The following is a 16,610-nucleotide window of genomic DNA, read 5'->3' as shown; positions in this document are numbered from 1 at the left end:
CATATTCTCCAGCCTTCTTCCTCCTTTATTGACCCATAAATTTTGCGTAGTATTTTCCACTCAGTGGTTCTTTGTGCATTTTTTATTGTGTTCTGTCAACGTCCATACCTCTGACCTGTAGACGATAACTGGGCGGACTGACCTGTATATGATAACTGGGGAGACTAGGGAATTATATATTAGCAGTTTAGTTTTTTTTTTGTAACAAGGCTATTTTTGAAAAATTGCATATTTGCAAAGTAAGTTCTGTTTCCTGCTTGTATTCTTTCCCTTATAGCCTTTCCAATACTGTTACCTTTTGTTATTAGGGCTCCCAAGTAGTTAAAAGAGGACACTCCTTTGAAGCATTTCCCGTTGATGTTTAGGTTTTTAGGGGTTCTTCTGGCCTCAGATTGTGACATTACCATATATTTTGCTTTGTTTTCATTTACTGTGAGGCCAATTTTTAAGGCTTCTGTTTCCATTGCTCGGTACGTTTCTAGGAGTGTATTGGTATTTCTTCGTACTATGGCAGTTTCATCAGCGTATGCACATATCTGGCTAGTTTTCATAAATATGGTGCCTCTTTCGTTGATTTTATTTACTACACTATGCAGGGCTATATTGAATAGGACAGTGGAGAGACTATCCCCTTGCTTGACACCTTTATTAAAGTCAAAGCTTTCACTTGTTCTGCTAAGGACCTTTACTTTTGCTCTTGTCTCTGTCATTGTCATTCTGATTAGTCTTATTAATTTAGCACATATAGTTCTTGCCAATTTATGCTGTCGAAGGCTTGTTTTAAGTCGATGAATAGGAAATGCAGATCTATATCATATTCATAGAACTTTTCCGTCATTTGTCTTATCACAAATATTTGATCAGTTGTTCCTCTATCTGGTCGAAAGCTACAATGATATTCCCCTAGTATGCCTTCTGCACACTTCTTTATCCTTTCACTTTATATACCCCCCCTGCGGGTTCGGGGGTAAGAATAGGCCCGCGGTATTCCTGCCTGTCGTAAGAGGCGACTAAAAGGAGTCTCACACGTTTCGGCCTTCTGTGATGGTCCCCTCCTGGGTTTGACCTCCTTTTTTCCAAATTTCCGTTGTTAGTGCGTGCCATTTGGGGAAGGACGCCTTACGTGGTGTTTTTCTATTGGTCCATCATGCACCACCATCTTGCATGTTACCTATTGTCATGTGGCGGGATTTACACCCAACGTCTTCTGGGTTTCCTCCTTCTCGTCTTGTGCGCAATCCCCTTCTTAGCGCCCACGACACCTGTGGACCCTTTCAACACCTAAAATCCAGCACGGTAGCCAGTCCGTTGTGGTGGGGTCGTCATGTACCCTCTTGGTGGTAGCCCCCTGACCACGCAGGGATCGCACTACAGATGCCAGAGCTGTTTCCTCCCCATGCATGCCAAGGAGTATGTGCCCATCTTGTCTGGGGCACGGGGACTCCGGGCAACGGGATATCGGCCAGGTACCCGTTGCTTTGCCTGGGTGGCGCCCTTGGGGAGAGCCCTCGTTCAGAGTAGGTGGCATCTGGGCGGATGTGCCGCAATGAAGTGCAATAAATCACACCAAGCTGGTAGTTGCCCGGCCACCAGCGTCTCTAAGCGAGGCAGAGTTGAGTTTGATGCTGCGCAATATGACCCTCAGTCGTTCCCCTCGTTGGCTGCGCCATGGGAGGGACGCCGATCTAGTGCCAAGCGGGAGCCTTACGTACCGCAATACCTTGTCTGCAGCAGGACTGATGGTGACTCCTTTCTTACGACAAAGCCTCTGTTTTTTGTGGAACACCTAGAGGATAAGTTTGGGGAAGTGGCGGGGTTGTCTAAAATGAGGAATGGGTCCAGCCTCCTCAAGACGTCCTCCCCAGCCCAGTCACGAGCGTTGCTCTTGTGTGATAAGCTGGGTGACGTCCCTGTTACCGTCACTCCCCACAGTAGCTTAAATATGGTCCAGGGGATTATTTACCATTGTGACCTCTTGTTACAATCCGATGACGAGCTGAGAGCCGACTTGGAACGACGTGGTGTACATTTTGTCCGTCGTGTACATAGAGGACCCAAGACTAACAGGGTGGCCACCGGTGTCTTTATCTTGGCCTTCGAGGGTGATGTCTTGCCCGAGAAGGTCAAGGTAATGGTTTACCGTTGTGACGTCAAGCCATACGTCCCTCCCCCGATGCGGTGCTTCCAGTGCGGGAAGTTTGGGCACATGTCCTCCGGTTGCTCATCCAGCGCTACATGTCGAGATTGCGGACGCCCCTCTCATCCCGATTCTCCATGTGCGCCTCCGCCTGTATGTGTCAACTGTGGGGAGCACCACTCTCCATGCTCGCCGGATTGCCCCGTTCTTCATAAGGAGCGGAAGATAATGGAATTTAAGACCCTGGACCAGCTTACTTATCGAGAGGCTAAACAGAAATATGAAAGGTTGTATCCTGCTTCCATTCGAACATCTTATGCTGCAGCCACATTATCGTCGCCCTCGCGAGCGACGGTTGTCGCCTCATCTGTGCCGCCTTCAGTCGGCCCTCGGGGCCGCGCATCTCTGTCTGCCCCCCTCGTGTCTGGGGGCAAGCCTTCCTCTGTTGCCCCCTTAGCAGTTGGTGGCAAACCCTCTTCTGTCGCTCCCCCCACGCTTACTTCGGGAGTGACATCTCCTCCAAAATCGGGGGGCTCGATCCCTCCCCCTCCTTCTCCACCGGCGTTGCCTCTGCCGGTTCCCTTCTCATGGAAGGGGTCCCTTGGGGCTCACCCTTCCTCTGTTTCTTCTCCTACCCAGCCGGATGTCAGCCAGTGGCTGAAGGTTCCCCCACCTGCTGGTCGTAGGGCTTCTGCGTCGTCGTCAGCTTCCGACGCTCCTTTGGAGAAGCTCTCCCAGCCCTCTAACCCTAAGGACAGACGCGAGAAGAAGGAACGGAACTTGTCCAAGAAGAAGGACGTTCCGGCGGTTTCAGTACCGCCTGCTATAAATAGTTCAGGCTCCGGGGATGAGGTGGAGATCCTCGCCTCTGCCGCGGATCTCGCCCTCACGGAACCCTCGGGGGCCTTTCCTATGGACATGGCTGACTCTCCCCCGGTGGCGGCAGTTGGCTCTGAAGCGCCGTCTGCCTCTTAGTTGCCTTCACGCCCTCCCAGTCCCTTACTGCTTCCATTCTCCAGTGGAATTGCGGCGGTTATTTCTGCCACCTGCCTGAGCTCCGGATGCTACTGAGTGTTTCCCCTGTTCTCTGCATTGCTCTGCAGGAAACTTGGTTTCCAGCAATGCGGACCCCCGCCCTTCGCGGTTATCGAGGCTACTATAAGAACCGCACTGCCTGCCAACGAGCGTCAGGTGGAGTTTGCCTCTTTGTTCACCACTCTGTCTGTAGCTCGCCCGTACCCCTTCTGACGCCTTTAGAGGCAGTCGCTGTCAGGGTTGAGCTCTCGCCGGCTATTACTGTTTGCTCTGTTTACATTCCTCCGGATGGGGAGCTCCCCCGACATGTCTTGGCTGCGCTGCTGGCTCAACTCCCGCCACCATTGCTGCTTCTGGGTGATTTCAATGCCCACAACCCTCTATGGGGTGGGACTGTCTCTGATGACCGCGGTCGTACTGTGGAGCATTTGTTGGCTCAGCTCGATCTTAGCCTCTTGAACACCAGTGCTCCCACGCATTTCAGTGTGGCCCACGGCTCGTTCTCGGCCATCGATCTCTCTCTCTCTTTGCAGCCCCGGACTTGTCCCATCCCTCCACTGGAGAGTGCATCCTGACCTGTGTGGTAGTGACCATTTTCCCATCTATTTGTCACTGCCCCAGTGTCATTCTTCTGGGCGCCTGCCCAGCTGGGCTCTCCACAGGGCTGACTGGCCGGCTTTTACTTCCGCTGCAACCATTGAGTCTCCCCCACAGGGTGACATTGACGAGGTGGTCCATGTCTTCACCACGTCAATCATTTCGGCGGCCGAGGCTGGCATCCCCCGCTCTTCTGGACTCCCTCGGAGGAAGGCTGTCCCCTGGTGGTCGCCGGAGATTGCTGAGGCTATTCGCGACCGTAGGCGGGCTCTCCAGCGTCATAGGTGGCACCCGTCTCTAGAGACCCTCATCGCCTTTAAGAGGCTCCGTGCCTTGGCCCATCGTCTTATCGCACGGTGTAAGCAGGAGTGCTGGGAGAGGTATGTCTCATCGGACGCTGCCGCCATTGCTGAACACCTTGCTGCGCACTTTGCTCAGAGCTCTGCGACTGCCACTTATTCCCCCACCTTTCGCTCTCTAAAGGAGCGAGCCGAGCAGACGCCATTATCATTCCACACGCGTCGTTCTGAAAAATACAATGCTCCTTTCAGCGAGAGGGAATTCCTCGCTGCCCTCGCCAACTGCCCTGATACGGCACCAGGACCAGACTTCATCCACGCACAGATGCTGAAGCATCTCTCCCGGGACTGCCAGAGACACATCCTCACCATCTTTAACCGCATTTGGAGCGAGGGCGTGTTCCCGTCGCAATGGCGAGAGGGTCTTATTGTCCCCATCTTGAAGCCCAGTGCGGACCCACTGGCGGTGGGCAGCTATCGTCCCATTACCCTCACCAACGTTTTGTGCAAATTGCTCGAACGTATGGTGGGGCGGCGTTTGTGTTGGTTCCTTGAGTCGCGCGGTCTCCTCGCTCCATCCCAGGGTGGCTTCCGTCGGGGCCAGTCTGCTGCGGACAATTTGGTGCGGCTGGAATCTGCTATCCGTACGGCCTTTGCCCGACGTCAGCATCTCGTTGCTGTATTTTTTGATCTGCGGAAGGCGTAAGACACCACATGGAGGCATCACATACTTGCTACGTTGCATGAGTGGGGTCTTCGTGGTCAGCTCCCGGCTTTTCTTCAAACCTTTTTATTGCGCCGCTCTTTCCGGGTGCAAGTGGGTGCCGCTTCTAGTTCATCTTATATACAGGAAAATGGGGTCCCACAGGGCTCGGTGTTGAGCGTCTCCTTATTTCTAGTGGCCATTAATGGTCTGGCTGCAGCCGTGGGGTCGTTGGTGTCTCCTTCTTTGTATGCCGACGACTTCTGCATCTCATTTAGCTCCACGACTACGGGAGTTATGTACTTCTGCAGGCGTCGGACGGTCCACCCTCATCCTGAACTTTTCCTCGACAGCCACCTGCTTGACGTGGTGGACACTTGCCGCTTCTTAGGACTCATCTTTGATGCCCGGCTCACATGGGTTCCTCATATTACTCAGCTGAAGCAAAAGTGCTGGCGGCACCTCAACGCCCTCCGCTGCCTGAGCCACACCTCTTGGGGTGCGGATCGCTGCACGCTGTTGCGATTATACAGAGCCCTTGTGCAGTCCAGGCTTGATTATGGGAGCCTGGCCTATGGGTCTGCATCACTCTGCAGAGCTGGTGACCATATTGCGCGCTCTTGAGCATATGCGTTCCTGCTCAGGTACGTCCATCGTCATCTGCAGTGACTCCCTGAGCAGCCTCCTGGCCATCGGCCGCTGCTATACCTCTTCTCCTCTGGTGTCCTCTATTCAGGAGTCTGTTTTCGCCATTACCCGCTCTGGTCGTTCGGTGGTCTTTATTTGGATGCCAGGTCACGTTGGCATCCCGGGGAACGAATGTGTCGACAGGCTGGCCAAAGGGGCGATCGACGCCCCAGCTTTGGATATCGGCCTCCCGGCTCGCGATCAGCAGCTGGTGTTGCGCCGTAAGGTACTTGGGATGTGGACTGCTGAGTGGCATGGCACGACATCCCCGAATAAACTGCGGGCTGTCAAGAAGACGACCGATGTGTGGCGCTCCTCCCTGCGGGCTTCTCGCAGGAACTCTGTCATCCTGTGTCGGCTGCGCATAGGCCATACCTTCGTGACGCACGATCATCTTTTGCGTCAGGAGGATACCCCTCTGTGTCGGTGTGGGTTCCGGCTGACGGTCGCCCACATTTTGCTGGAGTGTCCCCGACTGCGCACCCTCCGGCAGTCTTTTAATCTCCCGGGCACTTTGCCTCTGGTTTTATGTGACGATGCCTCCATGGCTGACAACGTTTTAAATTTTATCCGTGGCAGTCCTTTTTATGGTTCTATTTAGGGAGGTCCTGCACCTTTCCCTTTCTGTGTCTTTTGTCCTCGCTCTCAATCTTTGTTGCTGTTTTGGTGTGTCGTCAGATGGTTGACTCTTTCCCTTTTTTTTTTTTTTGTTCTTGTGGTCAGTCAACCAGTCTCCGGCCATCTCCTTTTCTTCTGTTTCCTTCTGTATGGTGTTCATCTGTGCTCGTCTTGTCTGTTGTGTTTGTTGCTGCCTTTGTGTTCTTTTAGCGCCTGGGGGGGCGTCTCCTCCCCCCTTTGGTTTTTACCTGCTCCATAACTTTTCGGCACGCCTGTTTTTGGAATGGGGGACTGATGACCTTCGCTGTTTAGTCCCCCTTAAACATCCCAACAACCACCACCACCACCTCTTTATATACTTGTGAAGATCTTATAAGCTGTGCTTAGGAGTGTTATACCTCTATAGTTTTCACATGCTGTTCTGTCCCCTTTCTGATGAATGGGGATTATTATTCCAATTTTCCAATTATCTGGCATAGTTTCTGTTTCTCATATATCTGATATTAATGTGTGCAGTTCCTTTATTACAGCCTCACCACCATTTTTTATTAATTCAGCAATTATGCTGTCTTCCCCAGGGGCTCGATTGTTTTTTGACTTGTGCACAGCCTGGGAGACCTCTTGCAGTGTTGGCTTTCTTGCCTCATTGGTTTCATTGTCTACTTCCAGCTCCACTCGTTCCTCTTGTGCGGCTGTCTCTTCATCTTCTAGGCTGGTGGTTAGTGTATCTTTGAAATACTCAGCCCATCCTCCCAATATCTGTTCTTCTTCCCTTATCATTTTCCCATCTTTACTGGAACAGGCCATTGTTTTTGGTTGGAATCTATTCTTCATTTTTCCTATGGCATGATAGAACTTTCTTATTTCACTCTGTTCCTTTAATTCTTCTAGTTCTTGAAATTTCTTCTTATTCCACTCTCTTTTCTTTCTCTTGCAGTCTGTTAGCTCTTCTCCTTAATTCTCTATATTGTTCCACATTATTTCTGATTTCTCTCTGTAGCACTTTTGTTCTTGCCCTGTTCTTTTCCTCTATTGCTGACCTGCAATCTTCATCAAACCATTCCTGGGTTGTTCTGTTCCATCTTATGCCTATTATTTCCTCTGCAGCATCCTTAATAGCTTTTTCAATCCTGTTCCACCTTTCATCTACTCCTGCTGCAGTCTCTTCATTGCTCAACTTTCTGCCTAGTGTTACTTTGTATTTTTTTACTTCATCAGGCATGTTCAGTTTGTCTGTATTCCATTTCATCATCATTCCTATTCTGTTGCCATTTGTTAGTGACAGTTTCTCTCTCAAGACTGATTTATCACAAAATGGTCTGAATGACAGTTTGGTCCTCCGCAACTCCGTACATCCATAACTGATGTGGAGTGGCGTGCAATCACTAAAATATGGTCAATCTGATTGACTACTCCATTGGTTGTAGACTTCCAAGTACCCAGATGGATCCTTTTGTGTGGAAAGCAGGTTCTTTTAATAATCATGTTATTCCTTGCTGCGAATTGACATAGTAAGTCTCCGTTCTCGTTGTTTTCTTCATGTAGTGAATATTTTCCAGAAACTCCGTATGGATGTTCATTCCTTCCTATTTTTGCATTAAAATCTCCTGTTACTAGCATCAGGTCATATTTAGGTACTGTGCAGCATACTTTTTCCAAGTCTTCATAGAACTGTTCTTTAATTATATCCTCTTTCTCCTCTGGTGGTGCATGTGCATTAACTATTGATATATTCCTAAATTTCCCTCTTGGTCTGAGTCTGCACATCCTTTCATTCATGGGTTCAAATTCTAGAACGCTTTTCCTAACTTCCCTAGTTATTATAAACCCTGTTCCAAGTTGGCCCTTTCTTTCTTCTGGTCCACTATATACCAATGAGTACTCAGGTTTATCTATCTGCCCATTCCCTTGCCATCTTATTTCCTGTAGCCCTACGATATCATAGTTGAATTTTAAAAGTTCGTTGGCTATTTCTTTCATTTTTCCAGGCTGAAGCATTGTCCTCACATTCCATGATGCTACTGTTTGACCCCTTATCCGTTTCCTTTCCTGGGGTCGTGATACATGCTTTCCATCCAGTTTCCGAGGCTTCTGTTGAATTTCCATAATATTCTTTTTTTTACAGTATGGGTATTTTGAAACTGTCCTGCAGCTATGCTATCTGTTGAAAGTGACAGAAACTTGGCGTGCTCACTCAGGAGACTTCAAATAATATATATGTAACGTTTCGCATTTGTACCTTTGTTTTCAAGGAAAAAAGTCTTACTTTACTTCCTGGGCAATCCTCGTAGAAGTGTGTTGGAACAGTTGTTGGTGTCTTCTTCATTGCCATCACTAACAACAGTTGGTGCAAGTGTTACAGTGTTGTCATTTTGTATGTGAAAGCCAACCATAGTCCTATGAACTAGAGGAGATGAATGTTGATGTTTTCATAAGGAAATGTAATCATAGATAATGACCTGAAATTTTAACATTCTAAAATTTATTAATCAGTATAAAGTCAATGTAAGAAGAAACTTATTAGCAGAAACCTCAGATCGAATTTATGAGAATTTTTCCTAGTACAGATTTATTGCTGCGAAAAGGTAGACATTGGCAAAATCCAAGCCAATAACTCATCTGGAATTGGTTCAGAACTGTTTTAAGAGATGTGACAATGCAGTGAGTTATAAAATAGCAATGGATATTTGGAGTGCACTTTATTTTTCAAAATGAAGTTTGCCCCCAGATAGCACATACATTGTATGACTGCACCATGACCGCTAACGTCTGTTAGGACTTTGTCAGTTCCAAACAGATGATATATTCAGTTCTTAAAGTTTTAGAGGCATTCGGTGTTCCATAATGTCGTAAAGCATGTATTGGAAATAGGCAGTGGGATCATTACAGGTGCATTCAAGTTAAAACACCTAAAATATTTTTTCTCACAAACTTATCACACAAAAACGGCGAAACTTGTGCTACTTTTGGTTGCATCTCCTTGCAGCCGTACAAATTTTACACAGTTGTGACACTGCGATTCCATGGCCGCTGTGAATGTTGCTGTATGAGTCTGGTGTGACCAGTGGCAACTATTGGGGAAATACGTTCCACGCTCATTCAGTAACAGTCCAAAACAACTTTTTCCGTTCAGTTGAGCATGTCATTAGAGCGGCTGCTGCTAGACCAAGATGGTTGTGGTTTGTTGTCTCATGTTTAAAAACAACAGTGACATTCATGATTATAATACCAGAAAAAAAGAAAGACTTGCACTATCCTTTACTCAACCTATCTTTGCCACAGAAAGGGTTAAAATATGCTGCTATAAAAATTTTCAACTAATTACCAGATGAAATAAAATGTCTGACTGACAGCAGTAATAGCTTCAAAAAAATAGATTGAAATCATATCTCCATGACAACTCCTTCTATACCATAGATAAATTCTTGAGTAGGAATAAATAAATCTATAAGTATAGTATATGCATTTTGTGCCATTTAAGGGAATGGGGTAAATAATAGAAATATTAATTTTTAACTCTATATTGTATTTCATATGTGCATTTATAGTACACTTGACACGCTCCACATCATAATGGCTACCTTACCATGCAGTTTATCAATGGAACTCGCAACCAACTAACTAACTTCTGTCATCATTGAATTGAACATCTTCAAGAACGGCCCTCACTTCTACCGCTGCTGGTAGTTTTCTGTGTGTCGTACTGTGCTGCCATCTCTGTCAAGCAGTCACAACAAGTGCATGCTTATTTTAAAACAAAACACATGTTTCTCTCTGTTTCCAGTCCTGAGAAAAAAGAAACAAAGTGTTATAACTTGAATGCATCTTGTACTATAAAATATAGATATTGGTATTGTTGATATCCGTGACTTCATTATCATGTTTGATGGGGACTGATGAAATGTATGTGATGAAATGACATTGTAGTGCCTGATATTATGAAGGGGTTGTGAGAATGTATTTGTGTAGGTAGTGAAGTGTTCATTAGTTTCTATTGTATGTGGTGGTTGCGAAGGACCACTCATATGTCTTAAAGTACGCAGAATGTGCCAGTACTTGTCTTGGTCTCACTGATAAGCTCTAGATTCTATAATAATCTTACATCTACATACATACTCTTCTTGAATTACTGTTGAGTAATTTTGGAAAAAATTGATTTAACTTTTAGATTTTAGTATTTAAAGATGGTTTTTGTGCAATCTTTAGGTGAACTGGTTCAAAAATCTCCATGTGCATCAGTGCATTGGCAGTGGTGAAGTACAAGGGTTGTCGGATAAATCTGATAAATTCTTTAAAATGACAGAATGTTGTTGGGTTGCGTCATTGAATGTTGTTGGGTTGTGTCATTGTTATGCATGACTCTTTTAATGATTATAAACAAAGTTTGAATCAGACACTGTAGGCAGTTAGCTGTTAGCAGACATCAGAAGTGGTCATTGTAGCAACTGCTGTGTACTGTTATTAAATATTTTAGTTTGATAGTTTGGACTGTTGTACCAGTCAAAATTTGGTTGGTTGACTTTTGTAAAATTACCCCAAACCAAAAACTGTTTTATTTTGGGTTAATGAGTTTGTGTGGCCGTAGAAGCACTACTGCTGACAAGCAAGGCCATCACAACTGTTGAAAGCATCTACTGTGATGAATGCAAGGTTACCAAATAAATATGTGTGAGGTGGATGGAGCTTTAGGCTTTGTGAGTGAGTATACAGCATCCTGCACGAGGAAGTGCAGATGACAGCTGTGTGAATGATGGATGGAGAGATTTCTGACTACTGATGGAAACCACATTTGGAAGAATGTTTCAACATAGTGTGTGACATCATCTGTCACTATCTGCAAGACTTTTTGTGCTGACTGTGGGTGATATCTGGATCAATCATTACACTCCGTAGTTGAAACAGCATTAGTAGAGTGGACAAAGGTGGATGATAGTTTTCCTGAGTAGGTAAAGACCAATTTGTCAGCTGGTAAGGTATTCACCATTATTTGTTGAGATTCCTTAAGTATGATCCTCATATATTACTGAGAAAAAGAACGCAACTAGTCACTGTTGTGCTTTATCATGTGTTTCTTTACAGCGAGAGTTGAATGAGAAGTACTTGATTGACCAGAAGATGTCACTGGAACCACACTCAATGTCATCGTCACTGTCATTTGACTCGTGAACATTTTTCTTCAACTTTTTTGGGCATCTTGTCACTGGATTTAGTTCTTTCATACCATACGATGTAACTGTAGATTTGAAGGTCATGAAAAGTGCCAACATGAAAACTGTCCCTTAGTGTTTAACCATTTTTTTTGGTTTACTTTAAAATATGAACATCTATAATATTCTTTATTAATTGCCATAGAAAGCTAGTTGGAAACGCAATATAGTTGGATATGGATAAAAATTTGATCATCAGGCAGCAGGCAGAAACATGCAATGACTCCTGCCATCTGGGTTCAGAGGTCATCCTCAGTTCGTACAGGCGGTTGGCGGAATTGGTGAAAGCGGAAAGCCTCGCTCGCGGGGTGGAATCAGAGCTAACTATTTGTAGTATCGTTCCCAGAACCGATCGCGGTCCTCTGGTTTGGAGCCGAGTGGAAGGCTTAAACCAGAGGCTCAGACGATTCTGCGGAGATCTGGGGTGCAAATTTCTTGGCCTCCGCTATCGGGTGGAGAAATGTAGGGTCCCCCTGAATAGGTCAGGCGTGCACTACAGGCCGGAAGCGGCTACAAGGGTAGCGGAGTACGTGTGGAGTGCGCATGTGGGTTTTTTAGGCTAGAGAATTCCCTCCCTAGGCCCGACAAGACGCCTCCTGAGACGCGGCAAGGTAGGAGTAGGCAAAATGCAACAGGGAGTAACAATATTAATGTGCTAATAGTAAACTGCAGGAGCGTGTATAGAAAGGTCCCAGAACTGCTCTCATTAATAAACGGTCACAATGCCCATATAGTACTAGGGACAGAAAGTTGGCTGAAAACAGACGTAAACAGTAATGAAATCCTAAACTCAGATTTTAATGTATACCGCAGAGACAGGCTGGACAGTGAAGGGGGAGGCGTGTTTATAGCGATAAGAAGTGCAATAGTATCGAAGGAAATTGGTGGAGATCCGAAATGTGAAATAGTTTGGGTGAAGGTCACGGTTAAAGCAGGCTCAGACATGGTAATTGGATGTCTCTATAGGCCCCCCGGCTCATTGTGGCTCAGCACCTAACGGATAATTTGGAAAATATTTCGAGTAGATTTCCCCACCATGTTATAGTTCTGGGTGGAGATTTTAATTTGCCAGATATAGACTGGGAGACTCAAACGTTCATAACGGGTGGCAGGGACAAAGAATCCAGTGAAATTTTTTTAAGTGCTTTATCTGAAAACTACCTTGAGCAGTTAAACAGAGAACAGAGTCGTGGCGATAACATATTAGACCTTCTGGTGACAAACAGACCCGAACTATTTGAAACAGTTAACGCAGAACAGGGAATCAGCGATCATAAAATGGTTACTGCATCGATGATTTCAGCAGTAAATAGAAATAGTAAAAAAAGGTAGGAAGATTTTTCTGTTTAGCAAAAGTGACAAAAAGCAGATTACAGAGTACCTGATGGCTCAACACAAACGTTTTGTCTCAAGTACAGATAGTGTTGAAGATCAATGGACAAAGTTCAAATCCATCGTACAATATGTGTTAGATGAGTATGTGCCAAGCAAGATTGTAAGAGATGGAAAAGAGCCACCGTGGTACAACAACCGAGTTAGAAAACTGCTACGGAAGCAAAGGGAACTTCACAGCAAACATAAACATAGCCAAAGCCTTGCAGACAAACAAAAATTACGCGAAGCGAAATGTAGTGTGAGAGGGCTGCGCGAGAGACGTTCAATGAATTCGAAAGTAAAGTTCTATGTACTGACTTGACCGAAAATCCTAAGAAATTTTGGTCTTATGTCAAAGCGGTAGGTGGATCAAAACAAAATGTCCAGACACTCTGTGACCAAAATGGTACTGAAACAGAGGATGACAGACTAAAGGCCGAAATACTAAATGTCTTTTTCCAAAGCTGTTTCACAGAGGAAGACTGCACTGTAGTTCCTTCTCTAGATTGTCGCACAGATGACAAAATGGTAGATATCGAAATAGACAACAGAGGGGATAGAGAAACAATTAAAATAGCTCAAAAGAGGAAAGGCCGCTGGACGTGATGGGATACCAGTTCGATTTCACACAGAGTACGTGAAGGAACTTGCTCCCCTTCTTGCAGCGTTGTACTGCAGGTCTCTAGAAGAGCGAAGCGTTCCAAAGGATTGGAAAAGGGCACAGGTCATCCCTGTTTTCAAGAAGGGACATCGAACAGATGTGCAGAACTATAGACCTATATCTCTTACGTCGATCAGTTGTAGAATTTTGGAACACGTATTATGTTCAAGTATAATGACTTTTCTGGAGACTAGAAATCTACTCTGTAGGAATCAGCATGGGTTTCGAAAAAGACGGTTGTGTGAAACCCAGCTCGCGCTATTCGTCCACGAGACTCAGAGGGCCATAGACACGGGTTCACAGGTAGATGCAGTGTTTCTTGACTTCCGCAAGGCGTTCGATACAGTTCCCCACAGTCGTTTAATGAACAAAGTAAGAGCGTATGGACTATCAGACCAATTGTGTGATTGGATTGAAGAGTTCCTAGATAACAGAACGCAGCATATCATTCTCAATGTAGAGAAGTCTTCCGAAGTAAGAGTGATTTCAGGTGTGCCACAGGGGAGTGTCATAGGACCATTGCTATTCACAGTGTACATAAATGACCTTGTGGATGACATTGGAAGTTCACGGAGGCTTTTTGCAGATGATGCTGTGGTGTATTGAGAGGTTAACAATGGAAAATTGTACTGAAATGCAGGAGGATCTGCAGTGAATTGACGCATGGTGCAGGGAATGGCAATTGAATCTCAATGTAGACAAGTGTAATGTGCTACAAAATAGCAAGTCAGCAACTGGAAGCAGTTAATTCCATAAATTATCTGGGAGTACGCATTAGGAGTGATTTAAAATGGAATGATCATATAAAGTTGATCATCGGTAAAGCAGATGCCAGACTGAGATTCATTGGAAGAATCCTAAGGAAATGCAATCCGAAAACAAAAGAAGTAGGTTACAGTATGCTTGTTCACCCACTGCTTGAATACTGCTCAACAGTGTGGAATCCGTACCAGATAGGGTTGATAGAAGAGATAGAGAAGATCCAACGGAGAGCAGCGCGCTTCGTTACAGGATCATTTAGTAATCGCGAAAGTGTTACGGAGATGATAGATAAACTCCAGTGGAAGACTCTGCAGGAGAGATGCTCAGTAGCTCGCTACGGGCTTTTGTTAAAGTTTCGAGAACATACCTTCACCGAGGAGTCAAGCAGTATATTGCTCCCTCCTATGTATATCTCACGAAGAGACCATGAGGATAAAATCAGAGAGATTAGAGCCCACACAGAAGCATACCGACAATCCTTCTTTCCACAAACAATACGAGACTGGAATAGAAGGGAGAACCGATAGAGGTACTCAGGGTACCCTCCGCCACACACCATCAGGTGGCTTGCGGAGTATGGATGTAGATGTAGATGTAGATGTAGATGCAGAAAGGATATGGAAATGTGCAAGCCTTCAGAGCCAATGTTTCCATCTGGCAGAAGGTTCAAAAGGAAAGAAAGAGGGATGAAGGAGAAGACTGTTAAGGTTTAGGAAATAGGGAGAGTTATAGAAAGAGAAACCCAGGTCAGGGGAAACTTACTGGATGGGATGTGAAGGAAAGAGTGATTATTGGTGCCTGCATTGTACAAGATTTGAAACCTGAGAGTTTGAAGGTGGAAGATAGGACACTATGCAAGACAGAGATCACTGAAGGAAGAGGAAAAAGTCGTGCAGGAGTCAGAGTGGAAAGCTAAGTGTGTTATACTTGGTTAACAGGTGTGGAAGGGGGATAGACAGGTTGAAGAGTAAAAGATATAGAAGCCAAATGGTACGTGAGGTGAAACAGGCACCCAGGTCACAGCTGTCATGTTATACTTTGCAACAGGATATTGTGTGTTGGCAGCCAGTATATACCCTCTGTTTACAGAAATGTGGAAAGGGGGGGGGGGGGGCAGTTGGGAGACAAAAAGCTGTTTTAGGTCTGGCAGGCAAAAGTCGCACAGAAGGGATCTCATTTCATGGCATGATTATTTCACTTTGGTATGAAAACCTCCATTTGTTCTGAATAGCTAGTCTTCATAAATACCTATAAGTTGCTAAAAATTTGGTGGTGGTAGTGATGATGATTTTTATGATGATGATGATGATGATAGCTAGCTTATATTGTAATATTGGAGTTTCTGGTATTGTTCAGTACATTGTACTTTAATTTTTTTCCCTTGCAAAAAATAGATAAATGAATTGATAGATAATTTTAAACAATGCTATTGGCCACTATAAAGTTATCAAAATGAAACATCACCAATATATTTTGAGTGTTGTATTTCAGATAGGCTTTTTTTTCTATCACAGACTTGTTTACAAACACTACAATGTTTGCCTTGGAGAATGATCTTCCGGATGATCTCCTGTCAACTGGCTCGTGGAGTACATCTATGGAAAGTGCTAAGCAGCCTCCGCCAGGTCCAGGGCCAGGTTCTGGAGGTCAACCAGGCACAGCACTCCAGAATGGGACTGTTGAACAGTCTCAACAAGGTGCTGGGACCACAGCTGAAGGGGCTCGTCAACATGTAGCAGCACAGCAGCAACAGCAACAGCAACAACAGACACAGCAGCAGCAACAGCAACAACCACCGCAACAAACTCAACAACCACAACAGCAACAGTCACAGCAGTCTCAGCAGCAACAGCAACTAGTGCAGCAGCAACAGCAGCAGCATCACCTTCTGCAGCAGCAACAACAGCAGCAGGTACATAATGGTTTTTCTTATATGTTGTTATACAAAATTTTATTACAGTGAAATCGTCCATTGTTAGTAATGTGTGTTCCATTTTAGTCTTGTTACTGTCTTGTAAATGGGCAAGATGTGTGCTACATTGATAAGGTTTCTAGAATTGTCATTTGGTCTCTTGCGGATTGTGTTACTTCATCAGCTTTAAATATATTGAAAAGGGAAGGGGAAAACACTGTTTTATTGTGACGACACACACTCAGTCTGCTGATGCCTTCTTGTGTATCACTGATAAAAAGGATCTGCAATCTTCAAGGAAGTCAGAGCTCTGTAATGTTACTAAGTGCAAAGTATCCAAACAATTGCCGTATAGGCTTTACATTAACCCACAATTGGTGCGCTTGAGTCTGCAGGATGAAATGCACACGATAAAAGAATTTATTCAGTGGACCTTCCTTTGTTGACTTGCATCTGTCTTATTTAATGGCTAAAAAAAGTGCACATTTCCAGTTGCAGGTTACCTATATAGCAGATTCCTGGAGCAACATAAATTTGATTTTCAGTATTTCAAATAGTTACTGACTGAATTTAAACAATTGAAAATTCTGTCACTCTACTTATTAAGAGATATAATCT

The 16,610-nt window shown here is 45.1% G+C and overlaps 1 protein-coding gene across 1 annotated transcript in view; it reads left to right on the top strand.

Annotated features, from left to right (window-relative positions):
* Positions 1-16,610, top strand: part of LOC124790060 (CREB-binding protein) — a gene marked incomplete in the record, with an annotated part of 157,555 nt that overhangs the window by 16,760 nt on the left and 124,185 nt on the right. The window contains 1 exon segment of the mRNA XM_047257622.1: positions 15,595-15,992. Within this exon segment, the coding sequence (XP_047113578.1) occupies positions 15,595-15,992 (398 nt within the window).

Source organism: Schistocerca piceifrons, chromosome 3, assembly GCF_021461385.2.
Source record: "Schistocerca piceifrons isolate TAMUIC-IGC-003096 chromosome 3, iqSchPice1.1, whole genome shotgun sequence".
NCBI classification, from domain to species: domain Eukaryota; kingdom Metazoa; phylum Arthropoda; class Insecta; order Orthoptera; family Acrididae; genus Schistocerca; species Schistocerca piceifrons.
This window is presented reverse-complemented; position numbering and strand designations above follow the sequence as displayed.